Consider the following 14,554-nt stretch of genomic DNA (forward strand, 5'->3'; position numbering starts at 1 on the left):
TTCGTCGCTCGTCTCCGTCTTCGTCTCCGTCTCCGTCTCCGTCTGTCGGGCCCACTGCGTCTCGCGTATTTATTCACTTCAGTTTACTGGAGGTGAACGACTTCACGGCCATTGCCTCTTCTGTCACGTTGAAAAGCTTCTCGAAGAATCTTCTTAACGTCGGTCATTGGCTCTTGGGATGTAGGCGAGGGTCTTTGCTCACATGTGACAACTGAGAAACACGTGAGCCGGTCATTGCCTCTTCTCTCACGTTGAAAAGCTTCTCGAAGAATCTTCTTAACATCGGTCATTGGCTCTTGGGATGTAAGCGAGGGCCTTTGCTCACATGCGACAACTGAGAAACACGTGAGCCGGTCGGGCGATGCCCTGACGGCTGAATCGACAGCGCCCGCTTATGTGGAACTTGCTGACTTCACGGTCATTGTCTCTTCTGTTCTGCCCGCTGAATGCCAGTATGTAACTCTCTAAACTAAACCAAGTTTTTCATTTATATTCTAATTTCTACTTCACTTTGATTTCACTAATTTATTTACTTAAGTACCACTCAACAATAAAAACAAACACAGCCGTCAAGTATTTAAGAGCATCTATTCGGAGCGCTTTAGAATCGAACTGTCACCTAAATGGAGGCGACAGGTCTCAGAACAGAAGTATCTGGGAAATGATAATGACATGTAGCTCATCCTGTAACATAAAGTCTTTTTAATGTGATGTCACCGGTTTGTTAATTCAGTGGGAAAACTTAATACAAATGGTCACGGAACGTAAGAAGAAAATTACGGAAACTGTTGAGAGGCTTACCAAAACTAACTGGTGCTAACGTTCAAACACGAGTTAAAATTAAAGAAATATGCCTAACACGCAGGATGGCGACAAATTTTCTTGCTGCGTACCGTCCCCAGTTTGAGCAGTTGTAACAGGAGGGTAGCAGGTTCTTGAGAATTCCAGATGTAGCCCTAAGACCTCAACCGACAGATTCTCATAGGTATTTACTAATTGAGACTGATTCCAGTGACCGTCGATGGTCATAACAATAACTGAAATGGTTTATACGTTTTCAGAATACATCACATTCACCATATACAGTGGAAACTCGATTAACCGTCATCTTCGGGACTCTGGTCGTGATGGTTGAGCGAATAGACGAATAACAGAAACACTGTATTCCTCCAAAACATAACCTCAATCAATTATTTTATGTATAGAGACATATCACTCTCACAGTAATATAATAGTATTTCGGAGCGAAAACAAATTAAACACGATTGTAATAGCAAATAAAACTATTTATTACATGATAAAAACATCTGTACAGTAGTTACAAAAGTTGCAAAATACGTAATGTACAGTACTGTACTGTACTGTACTATAAACTTACAGGTGAAACAGTTTATCTAGCTTGGAAGTAGTCAGTCAATTTCTTCTGCCTTTTTGATGTTCGAGCTTTCACCGCAGCAATATTTCGTATTTTTCGGAGCAGTAGTGCCTGCGTTGCATTAGCCTCTTCTTGACTTTCAAACCATTCTGTACACTTGGAGAGCATTGTTTCGGCCTCTGAATGGCTAATAGTTTGTTTTTCTTCATGTTTTGAACACTCGTCTTCATCAGCCCCTTCTTCTTCTTCTTCTTCTTCTTCTTCTTTGATAGCACTTACGCTGGCAACAATTCCGTCATCACTCAAAATTTGAAAACCCCCGTCCACTTTGTCACACTCTACCCACTCTGATACTTCTTCTGACGTCAAATTTGTGCTGATTTGTATATTATTGCACAAATTGACCATCTCGTCAACTGTCAAACACACAGGTTCCTCCGATTCTTCACCTCTAGGTTGAGGCCCAAGTTTATTCCAGCCGTTCTTGAGATTTGACACTGACAAATCACTCCACGCACTGGCAACATTGAAAATGGCATCTTTAATACTGTAAGACCTCCAAAACTGTTTTACAGATGTTGATTCATCAGATGAGAGCGAACTTTCGATAAATATTTTTCTACAACGACCTTTCATGTTTTCGATGATTCCCTGATCCATGGGCTGTATAAGTGAAGTTGTGTTTGCTGGTAGGAAGAGACATGTTATGTTGCCGTCATCACTTTTCATTTCACAAGTAGGGTGCGTTGGGGCATTGTGTAATAGCAATAGCGCTTTCTGTGACAACTTTTTTTCAGCCAAATGTGCTCTAACTTGAGGTACAAGTTTTTTGTGAAACCAGTCAGAAAAAATTGACTGATCCATCCAAGCACTCTTCTGGGCGTAGTATTGTGCAGGGAGAGCATTCAAACTGAAATTCTTGAATGCACGAGGTTTTCTTGATTTCCCAATCACAAGTAGGGGTAGCCTATGATTGCCGGTCGCATTTGCGCAAACCATAGCAGTGATGCGATCTTTTTGTACTTTGAAACCTGGAGCAGCTTTTCCAGAGAGTGATGCTAATGTCTTTTGTGATAAAGCCTTCCAATGAAGCCCAGTTTCATCACAATTGTAAACTTGCTCCCTTACAAGATTCAATTCAGCCATTTTTTCTTTAAATTGTTCCCGGAACTCAGCAATTACAGAGCTATCCACGCTGAGTTTTTCTCCACTGATATCAAGTTGGCGAATGCCATGACGAAATTTAAACTTGTCGAACCATCCGATACTTGCTTTAAAAGACGAGTCACCATCAAGTTTGTTGTTCATTTCAACAGCCTTGGCCATTATTATAGGCCCTGAATGTGGAATCGCCTGATTTCTTGCTTGTATAAACCATCGGTACATTGAAGTGTCCAATTCATCATATTTTGCAGGTTTCATTGTCTTTCTTGTTCGCACATCTCTATCCATGCTCTGCATTGTTCACATATGTTCTATTTTATCAGCATCACGTTTTACATCGTTAACTGTTGTTCATCCAATACCATAAATCAGCGCTACACTTGTCGCAGTTTCGCCCTTTCTTAAGCGTTTTATAATTTCAAATTTTTGATTAAGTCCTAAAACAACACGTTTACGTTTTTCAGACATTTTATCAAGTCACTGTATCACACACACCTGCACTAAATACGGTAGTGTAAAATATTAGTCAATAAAGCTTATTCAAGTGGAAAACACGTAACACGGCACAGCCCAGTAGATAAACTGCCACAATTCCAGTCTTCTCACCACAACTGGAAACTGATCCAGTGGTGATTGTTGACTCACAAGTGAGACAAAGACAAGAAAAGGGGGATATGTGTTAGCACGTCAACTGAAGGTCATATTTTATGTACCATTCTACGGCGGGCGGGTACATTCACTTCCCACTAAAATAGACTCAATAAACAAAGCGAACGCGTCACTGCACCTTACAGCATTCTGTTATTAAAGCATGAGTTTCTTAGAAGTTGATACCTTAGGGGTTGTGAAGCAACTCAAATCGCTTGATACGGGCAAGTCTTCAGGTCCAGATTGTATACCGATTAGGTTCCTTTCAGATTACGCAGATACAATGGCTCCCTACTTAGCAATCATATACAACCGCTCGCTCACCGATAGATCTGTAACTGCAGATTGGAAAATTGCGCAGGTCGCACCAGTGTTAAGAAGGGTAGTAGGAGTAATCCATCTAACTACAGACCTATATCATTGACGTCGGTTTGCAGTAGGGTTTTGGAGCATATACTGTATTCAAACATTATGAATCACCTCGAAGGGAACGATCTATTGATACGTAATCAGCATGGTTTCAAAAAACATCGTTCTTGTGCAACGCAGCTAGCTCTTTATTCGCACGAAGTAATGGCCGCTATCGACAGGGGATCTCAAGTTAATTCCGTATTTCTAGATTTCCGGAAAGCTTTTGACACCGTTGCTCACAAGCGACTTCTAATCAAGCTGCGGGAATATGGGGTATCGTCTCAGTTGTGCGACTGGATTCGTGATTTCCTGTCAGGAAGGTCGCAGTTCGTAGTAACAGACGGCAAATCATCGAGTAAAACTGAAGTCATATCAGGTGTTCCCCAGGGAAGCGTCCTGGGACCTCTGCTGTTCCTGATCTATATAAATGACCTGGGTGACAATCTGAGCAGTTCTCTTAGGTTGTTCGCAGATGATGCTGTAATTTACCGTCTAGTAAGGTCATCCGAAGACCAGTATCAGTTGCAAAGCGATTTAGAAAAGATTGCTGTATGGTGTGGCAAGTGGCAGTTGACGCTAATTAACGAAAAGTGTGAGGTGACCCACATGAGTTTGAAAAGAAATCCGTTGGAATTCGATTACTCGATAAATAGTACAATTCTCAAGGCTGTCGATTCAACTAAGTACCTAGGTGTAAAAATAACGAACAACTTCAGTTGGAAAGGCCACATAGATAATATTGTGGGGAAGGCGAGCCAAAGGTTGCGTTTCGTTGGCAGGACACTTAGAAGATGCAACAAGTCCACTAAAGAGACAGCTTACACTACACTCGTTCGTCCTCTGTTAGTATATTGCTGCGCGGTGTGGGTTCCTTACCAGGTGGGATTGACGGAGGACATCGAAAGGGTGCAGAAAAGGGCAGCTCGTTTTGTATTATCACGTAATGGGGGAGAGAGTGTGGCAGATACGATACGCGAGTTGGGATGGAAGTCATTAAAGCAAAGACGTTTTTCGTCGCGGCGAGATCTATTTACGAAATTTCAGTCACCAACTTTCTCTTCCGAATGCGAAAATATTTTATTGAGCCCAACCTACATAGGTAGGAATGATCATCAAAATAAAATAAGAGAAATCAGAGCTCGAACAGAAAGGTTTAGGTGTTCGTTTTTCCCGCGCGTGTTCGGGAGTGGAATGGTAGGGAGATGGTATGATTGTGGTTCGATGAACCCTCTGCCAAGCACTTAAATGTGAATTGCAGAGTAATCATGTAGATGTAGATGTAGATTATTATGCTGTTGCAGCAGTGACGGTTAACAGAAACCGACGGTTTAAAGAGTGACGGTAAATTGTGTTTTTACTGTACTACACACACAACGCATAGCGCTATAACACGTGGAGTGCTTTAGAGGCCTCGCACTACCGACACCAGACGTAGGAGTGGTGGTAATATCGTAGCTCGACCCCGTACTGTGAGTAAGCCCGCGCAGAAAGCTGCGTGCTGGGCGCATGCCCCCCACAGGGCCGAGAATTGCTCCCTGTGGTCACTGGACCCTGCCACGCCGGTCGTATAACCGAGCGACACAACAACTCTCTCTCCATTCCGCCAGACGGCCTGAAGACGCTCTTCGTAGGCCTCGTGGACACGCCGGCGCAGGCGCACCACTTCCTTATCGTTGGCGGTCTGCGGCCCGTCGGTTCGCACTCAGTGTTATGCCCTTCACGACTTCTACAGAGTTTTCCCTGCGGTCTCCCTCTGCTCTCTGGCGAACGGCCGAAAAGTATTCTCGTGTACACACCGTGCAGAAAATCCGAGACGGGTTCCCTACGCCAGCAGTACCCCCTGAAGCCGTTTCAAGATGCAGGAGGCAATATATGACTATTTCAGCAGTCTTAGACGAAATGCTGTGCTACCGTGACAGTAAATATACTATTATATAATAAAAACAACACTGTCTTATTGTAGAGCTATTGTCTTACTACGCTACTGGCCATTAAAATTGCTACACGACGGAGATGACGTACTGCAGACGCGAAATTTAACCGACAGGAAGAAGATGCTGTTATATGCAAATGATTCACTTTTCAGAGCATTCAAACAAGGTTGGCGCCGGTGTGCGACACCTAAAACGTGCTGACAAGAGGAAATTTTCCAACCGATTTCTCATACACAAACAGTAGTTGACCAGCGTTGCCTTATGAAACGTTGTTGTGATGCCTCGTGTAAGGAGGAGAAATGCGTACCATCACGTTTCCGACTTTGATAAAGGTCGGATTGTAGCCTATCGCGATTGCGGTTTATCGTATAGCGACATTGCTGCTCACGTTGGTCGAGATCCAATGACTGTTAGCAAAATGTGGGATTCGTGGTTTCAGGAGGGTAATACGGAACGCCGTCCTGGATCCCAAGGACCTCGTATCAATAGCAGTCGAGATGACAAGCATCTTATCCGCATGGCTGTAACGGATAGTGCAGCCACGTCTCGATCCCTGAGTCAACAGATGGGGACGTTTGTAAGACAACAACCATCTGCACGAACAGTTCGACGACGTTTGCAGCAGCATGGACTATCAGCTCGGAGACCATGGCTGCGCTTACCCCTGACGCTGCATCACAGACAGGAGTGCCCGCGATGGTGTACTCAACGACGAACCTGGGTGCACGAATGGCAAAACGTCATTTTTTCGGATGAATCCAGGTTCTGTTTACAGCATCATGATGGTCGCATCCGTGTTTGGTGACATCGCGTTGAACGCACATTGGAAGCGTGCATTCGTCATCGCCATACTAGCGTATCACCCAGCGGGATGGCATGGGGTGCCATTGGTTACACGTCTTGGTCACCTCTTGTTCGCACTGACGGCACTTTGAACAGTAGACGTTACATTTCATATGTGTTACGACCCGTGGCTCTACCCTTCATTCGATCCCTGCGAAACCCTACATTTCAGCAGGATACCGCATGACCCCAAGTTGCAGGTTCTGTACGGGCCTTTCTGGACACAGAAAATGTTCGACTGCTGCCCTGGCCAGCACATTCTCCAGATCTCTCACCAACTGAAAACGTCTGGTCAATGGTGGCCGAGCAACTGGCTCGTCACAATACGCCAGTCACTACTCTTGATGAACTGTGGTATCCTGTTGAAGCTGCAAGGGCAGCTGTACCTGTACACGCCATCCAAGCTCTGTTTGACACAATGCCCAGGCGTGTCAAGGCCGTTATTAAGACCAGAGGTGGTTGTTCTGGGTACTGATTTCTCAGTACCTATGCACCCGAATTGCGTGAAAATCTAATCACATGTCAGTTCTAGTATAATACATTTGTCCAATGAATACCCGTTTATCATCTGCATTTCTTCTTGGTGTAGCAATTTTAATGGGCAGTAGTGTAAGATAACTTAAGTCCAACCCGAAGTGGCAGCCACTTCACACTTTAGTCCTTGGAAACGTGAGGCAAATGTGTAACAGCGTATGCTACAGTATGCTTACATGTGCGACGTAATCACAAGTAAATTAATTATCTGCATTTAAATTAAAAGAGGTTTTCTATATCCATCTCCTTCTCTCTCTCTCTCTCTCTTTCTCTCTCTCTCTCTCTCTCTCTCTCTCTCTCTATCTATCTATCTCTGATACAAATACTGCAAACCGTGTTATCCACATCTACACAATTACTCTCAAGTTCAGAATTAAGTGCCTGGCAGAAGAACAGCTTTCAGATTGTTTCTCTGCAGTCCCACTCTCGAACAGCGAACGAGAAAAATGAACACTCAGATGTTTCCATACGCACTGTAATATGTGGTGTCTATTCTGGAAGACTTGTCCGACACGAAGCGTATCAGGATGGCTGAGGCAGTAAAGGCAACCGCAATGGAGCTTCCGGATTCGAGTGCTGCTCCAGGACAAATTTTCTACCTTCACCGTCGATTTATTTCAATGTCGGACAGGCAGCTGAAGTCCTGTTTCTCGTAATTTCGTTTTGTACTGCGTCTCTTAGGTCCGCAGTCAGCTGTGAGTTGAAAAGAGTTCTGGTAATGTTCTGATTTGGCAAATATCCAGTGGAAGATCAGTGTAACCTGTCTAATTACCGATTTATGAGGGTTCTAGCCTTATTATAATTATTCAGATTCTAGATCACATTTGTGTGGACTGGTTGGTGGTATCTGCGATGCTATCTTTTAAGTACTGGTCTAAGATATTAATTAGTATTACATAAAATGTGTTTGAAGATATTCTGGCTATGAATCCACCAGTATTATCCTCCTCTTTTGATACACGTTCTATCAGATTCTTACATCACGTTTCTCTCTCTAAATAGCTACATAGCGCATCAGAAATGTGCTTTTGCTAGAAGATTATGCCTAACTGCCCAATGGACACGTAATTTCTCTCCAGTACTTATCAAGTACAGGGCCAGGGCAAGCATTGTTGGCTAATTAAATATTCTTATTTAATTATTACCGTAATTTTTACTACCTCTTCTTGTAATATCTCATTTTTCTTCGTAGTCATATCGTTAATTTGAGTATAATTTTCGACTCTTTCTGATGCATGTTACGAACACGTAGCTCTGTAGTATCCTGTAGTATCCTCTGTAGTATCATCAGAACATTGTAATAAACAGTTGCGTGTATCATATATTTAAAAGCGCTATCTATCACTCAGATTAGTTCCATCATGTCTTCATTTTCATGAGCATCAAGTGGACCAAACAGTAGAGTGTTTTATCAGAGAGCTAGGCATTCGTGTTTCCACGATTCGCCACTTTTTTCGAGTATACTATTGGAATGCTATCACTTTGCTAACATTTGTTTATGATGCAGTATATACGAAATAGAGAAGAGAAAAACCTCTGTCTTCAGGGAACAAATCAAAACCGCTCATTCATTGGAATGAATTAGTTCCTTTTCATGACTCACCACTCACCATTCACTTACTGAAATAAATGAAAGGAAGCTGCCCTTTCTTTTTAATTCGGAGTCACTGTATGGAAGCCAAATTTTTACATCGTTTTAACCTTGTCCAAAGGAACATAGGAAGAGGAGGTATAACTTTCCGTTACATCCCCTGCCGTTTTAAGATTTCCGAAAACTCATACACATCGCCTTCAGTAAAAATTAAATAAAATTTCGCTATTCGTTTGCGCCGCATCATTGCCAATGATGGCAGGCGTATCGAACACATCATAACGTAAATCCGAATATCTGTTAAGTTGAATAAAGTGTGTTCAAGCCGCAGATTATAAATAATTATGTTTTTTTTCATGTAGTTCAATAATTGTCACCTTGTATGTGACATACGCGTATGCGCGAAGCCACGGGTATACGTCTGGTAGTAATTAAAACATCGTCTTAAAAGTGAAAATAGTTGTCAGAATCAAGATATTTTGACCTGATTCGACTAATATACATCAGTTCCTTCAAAATTCAAATGGGTAGTGATCTCATATTGGGCTTTTTAGGGTAATGTATGGAAGCTATCTCCTCCTTCACTAAAAAACCTAATACACACCACTGCGCATAAATGGTGGTTGTGACTTGCAGTACACGTCAGTAAAGCTGGGGATAGTTTCTAACGAGATACCGAATGCGAAAGCTTGAACTATACGAATAACGCTGAATAGAAAGGGGCGCATAATTTCAAGCAGTTTTGTGAAGTGTTCGAAAGTGTTTTAAGTTTTACAAGAGCCAACTTTTATCACACAGAATTTAGGTTTGACGAACAAAGCTGTTTTCATCTGAAGCAATCGGTTTGAAATGGATCAACTGGTCGTGAACCATCGAGGATTTATCTAAGGCGTAGCGTGTTGAATAGAACTACCTCACCCACGTGGAACACTTTGTCTATGTGCGATATTTTAACAATAAAAGTTCAATCCCTTCTGGCATAGAATCTCTTACGGCATTCAAAAAAGCACGCATGTCATAAGTACTCATTTCCTGAAACTTGGAACAGCGTGTTCCGAAGCTTTTTCCGAAAGCTTTGTTACTGACGTTCTGGGTTACTAAAGAAACTTTACGTTTCCTCGCTATTTACTTTTAGTACACAACATTTCCCTCAGAGCGACAGATCACACTCCATAGAAAACTGCTTGTCGAATGCCAATAAGTTTTTAGAAATTGATGGAGTGTGCCACAACGAAGAGCACAGTTCAACATAGTTCAAGGACGACTAACAGTTTTTCTTTTAAATAAGTAGAACATCCTAGTCTTTTCCGTGGCGGTCCTAGCTGCGTAGAAGTGCAATTGTCAGTCAATCACAATACTGAAGTACTGGAAGTAAGTAGGGAAGTTGGCGTCTTCCATATCACCCTACTCTTTTCAGATGCCAGTACTCTTTCCTTTCATCTGATACGTAACACATATTGTGAAACAAAATCCATAAGCAACAATATGGTGTATCAGCGAGTGAATTGTTCCTATATTTGTTATCACTTTGCCCTACTTCTTTCGCGGTATAGAGCAAGGTGAAACCGACTTACTGTATGCCCCTGTGTTGGCTCCAATCGGTTTTATGTTCATCTACAAGTATTTCTAATATGTGACACACTCCAGACGTGTACTAGCAGGACAGGAGACTATCGGATTCAGTCTTTTGTTTACTACCATTATGTTCGATTCATGCACGTTTGACGCGATCTAGTATTTAGTACATTAACTGCAAATAATGACCCTCATATGACCCTGAAATTATATGGTACCTTCATTTCATAAATGCACAGCACACGTATGTGGCGAATGGACAAAAAACCTAAGTATTCATGATTAGCGGGTGTATATAACATATAGGTCCGAGAAAGGGGGACTGACTGCCATAAAAATACCTTATTGCATCAGTGTAAGTATTGTATCTGCGACGATAGCCCACTGACGCGAATCTCTTCAGCCGTTACAATAGGTCCCTCTTTCTTTACATGCATTTTTTTCAGTAAGCATTCTCTGACTCCCCAACTTCGCTATCTGCACTCAAACGCACCGATTCAATTGTATGTAACAAATTTACGTTCGAAACAACAACAGAAAGTAATTAATTACAAACTTACGATATTACAAAAACGAAGAAAGGTAAAATAATACACGGTCCAGTCTCGTGAATGTTACCACCACGTATGGTCGACGTCAACCTGTAATAATCACGCAGAGACAGCAGAAACGATGGAGGGTATATAAAGCGTGTCGAGGGACGCGAATACAGTGCAGTCGTTGTCTTATTGCAGAAACTGAGTGACTTATCTGACGTCCATAAGGGCGTAATCATTAACTTTCGAGGAAACAGATGCCGCCGTGGTTAAAGTATAAGTGTATGGGAAAATGGCGCTATCCAAAACCGACACCGTGTCTCGGTGGTGGACCACGAGCCATAGATGTCAGAGGTGAACGAAGGCTGCGAATATGTGTACAAGCGAATAGACTTGCAACTATTGAGCAACTGACCGCCCAGATGACCAACGACCATTCAGCGAACGTTGCTGCGTGTGGGCCTTTGCAGTAGGCGTCTTGTTCATGCACCCATGATGACTGTCGTTCATCAGCAACAAATGCTGGAATTTGTACGGCAGTACCGTAACCGGACGTTGATTGAGTAACTACAGGTGACCTTTTCAAATGAATTACGTTTTATGCTCCATCGGACAGATGAATGTTGGCGTGTAGGACGTGGAACGCCTGAATGCAATCAGCGTGGAACCAGAAGGGATCGTTATGGTCTGGAGGACGTTTTCGTGTTTTCGTGGCGTTCCATGGGTGATCTTGTCATTCTGGAAGGCACAACTAACAAAACAAGTACGTATGTAACCTACGGGACTATGTTCGTCCCTACATGTATTTTGTTTAGCTGCGGCACGACGGCATCTACCAGTAGGACAACGCAACGTGTCACACAGACCTCAGTGAACGCGAGAGCTTCGAAGAACACCAAGATGAGTTAATCGTACGCCCCTGTTCACCAAACTACATGGATTACAACCCAATCTAGAATCTGTAGGACCACATCGATCGGGATGTTCGCGCCATAGATCCTCAACTGAGAACATGGCGAAGCTGGCCACGGCATTGGAGTCGGCATGCCTCCACATCTCTGTCGGTACCTCCCAGAACATCACTGACTCCTCCTGCACGTCTCGCGCTGCAAAATGTACTCATTCTGGGGGTTGACAGATCGTGACATTAATGTTGCTGGACAGCGCAATATTGTGATAGAAAACTCTGGCTTGCTATATCACACTTTCTTTTTTGACTGATAGTTTCAAATGTTTCAAATGGCTCTGAGAACTATGGGACTTAACTTCTGAGGTCAGGTGGCCGGGGTGGCCGAGCGGTTCTAGGCGCTACAGTCTGGAACCGCGCGACCGCTATGGTCGCAGGTTCGAATCCTGCCTCGGGCATGGATGTGTGTGATGTCCTTCGGTTAGTTAGGTTTAAGTAGTTCTAAGTTCTAGGGGACTGATGACTTCAGAAGTTAAGTCCCATAGTGCTCTGAGCCATTTGAACCATTTTTTCTGAGGTCATCAGTCTCATAGAACTTAGAACTACTTAAACCTAACTAACCTAAGGACATGACCCACATCCACGCCCCAGGCAGGATTCGAACTGCGACCGTAGCGGTCGTGCGGTTCCAGACTGTAGCGCCTAGAACCTCCCGGCCACTCCGGCCGGTACTGATAGTTTCATTGGCGCAGTCAGATTTTGCGTAACGCGTGGACGTTCTTTAATTAAGGTAACTGTCAAAACAAAAAAGGTTACAGTAGCGAGAAATGCATTTAACAACATTGGAAAGCAAGAATGTTACACTACTTTATTCTCAATTATCCTAAACCTGTCAGTGATGTTGCTTGCTTGTTTGGTTCCAAAAGTGCTTCAACACGATATATTTGCTTTTTGAATCAAGCTTCTTTCCAATCATGTTTACCATTAACAACATGAGTGTTACTGTATGTCTAGATACTGCCAGTCTACATACTATAGGTTCACTAGGTTATTATTTCCAGTACGATATCAGAACTTACAGTTACTGTAATTTGAGGTCACATGGAGCCAGCGACATCCCACACATACAAATTTTATTTCTCGTATCCCCTTTAATTTTAAGTGGAGTGCGCTGCACCCCTCAAAGGTCGCTGTACAACAGAAACACGGTTTGTGCTAAACTCAGGAGTAGCTTATTTCACACAGACGTAAATACATCAAAAGAAGTCGTTACCCATTTGTGTTGCATTACTGTCAACTATAATACTCTTTTAATACAAATAATGTGCTGTTGCATACAATGTATAGAACGTTAAAGTTGTATTACTACCTCACACACTCGTAGTACAACGTATAATAGAAAAGTGACTAGCCACTGGAATCGTACTACAGCAATCTATGTAAGCAAACCACTTGATCATCTTCAGTTCAACTTATGAACAGTTCGGTGTGGTGTATGTAGATTTCCTCCTCTCGTAAGGTGGTTGTTAATGTAACATGAATGAGAGCAGTGCCTGGTACATTTTTATTGTTGGTGTAAGTTTATCACTATTTGACGACGGGTAACGATATATATGTAATACTGTGAAGTATTTCGCTATATTTATTGACAAAGTCTGCTGCGTTACTTTATTTGTTGTCCTGTTATTTCTGTTGACGAATCATTGATTTTAAATTATTTTACGCCACTGATTTTATGACGCACTGTAAGCTGTTGCAAATATTTTATGTATTTGAAATCTTGTTATGCGAGTTTTCCGTTATCATTTACACCAGTTAACGTTATATTGATAATTTAATTCGTAATTCTTTAACGTATTCTTTCCCTTAGGATATGGGCTACCTGATGATGGCCTGTGGATCAAAACTGGTTGTAAAATAACTTTTTAACGTCAGCGCTTGGCTTTGAATCACGTCTTTTTCAGATATTTACGAGGTACTTTACCTGAACATGAATTCGCCCGTAAGTCTACCCATCTTGCAAGGTTTAATACGGTATTCCTTTCCCTCTGCATTCCAGCGCTTCTCTTCTCCCCACTTCTCTCCTTCTAAGCCACTGTGCTGGGATCAAAGTCCTCTTCCTCATCACTTCCATCGCTCTTTTATTCCCAAACACTCCAGCACAGAACCTACATTACCTATTGCGCACTTCATCTCCTGATTCAACAAATCCTTCTAGCCATGCAATTCATAAAGTGTCACCCATTTATGAACTTGCAAATAAAATGTATTTCAGCATCGTCTTATACTTGCACCCCACTCTCCATCTGTATGGGACCAAGGAAGTGAAATAACAATGATGGAAACTACAGTCTATATTAATCATCTACAAAATCACGAAATTAAAATAACGAAGAACGATTTGTTTCCAAATGAAACGCAAACACCCCTGGTGGAATGATGAATGTGATGAACCAGTCGTCAGAAGAAAGAACCTGGAACATGTGGAAGGGAAATAAAAATGATAAGAATCGACGAGCCTTTACAGAGGCCAGTTGCGCAACATAAAAAGGTGTCAAGAGGGCCAGGTTACAGACTCTGAAATATCTACTGACATGAATAGAATCGGAGTTCAAACAAAACAACGTTAGGGACTCCTGTATAACGTTCAAAACCAGCTTACGAAAATTTACACCACGAAGCTTACAGATAATAGATATAAAGACGCTCAAAGGCGAATTCAACAACGATGAAAACTGTAAAACACTTGCATAATATTTCAAACAATTGAAAAACAGTGATAAACGACAGGAAAATTTCACTTTTAACAATGCAACATCAAAAGAACTAGACCCAAAGGCATCAACATTGAAATAATTTACAGAAAAGATTAGGCAACTTAAAAATAACAAAATATCTCGGTAAGACAATATACACTCCTGGAAATGGAAAAAAGAACACATTGACACCGGTGTGTCAGACCTACCATACTTGCTCCGGACACTGCGAGAGGGCTGTACAAGCAATGATTACACGCACGGCACAGCGGACACACCA

At 42.3% G+C, this 14,554-nt stretch overlaps 1 protein-coding gene across 1 annotated transcript; it reads right to left on the reverse strand.

Moving 5' to 3' along the window:
* Positions 1–1,390: 1,390 nt before the first annotated feature.
* LOC124722724 (jerky protein homolog-like) lies at positions 1,391–2,011 on the reverse strand. The gene has a single exon (XM_047247865.1). It carries the CDS (start codon positions 2,009–2,011, stop codon positions 1,391–1,393), a length of 621 nt encoding a protein of 206 aa, XP_047103821.1.
* Between the last annotated feature and the right edge of the window lie 12,543 nt (positions 2,012–14,554).

The sequence above is a fragment of the Schistocerca piceifrons genome, chromosome X (assembly GCF_021461385.2).
Source record: "Schistocerca piceifrons isolate TAMUIC-IGC-003096 chromosome X, iqSchPice1.1, whole genome shotgun sequence".
In the NCBI taxonomy this organism is placed as follows: domain Eukaryota; kingdom Metazoa; phylum Arthropoda; class Insecta; order Orthoptera; family Acrididae; genus Schistocerca; species Schistocerca piceifrons.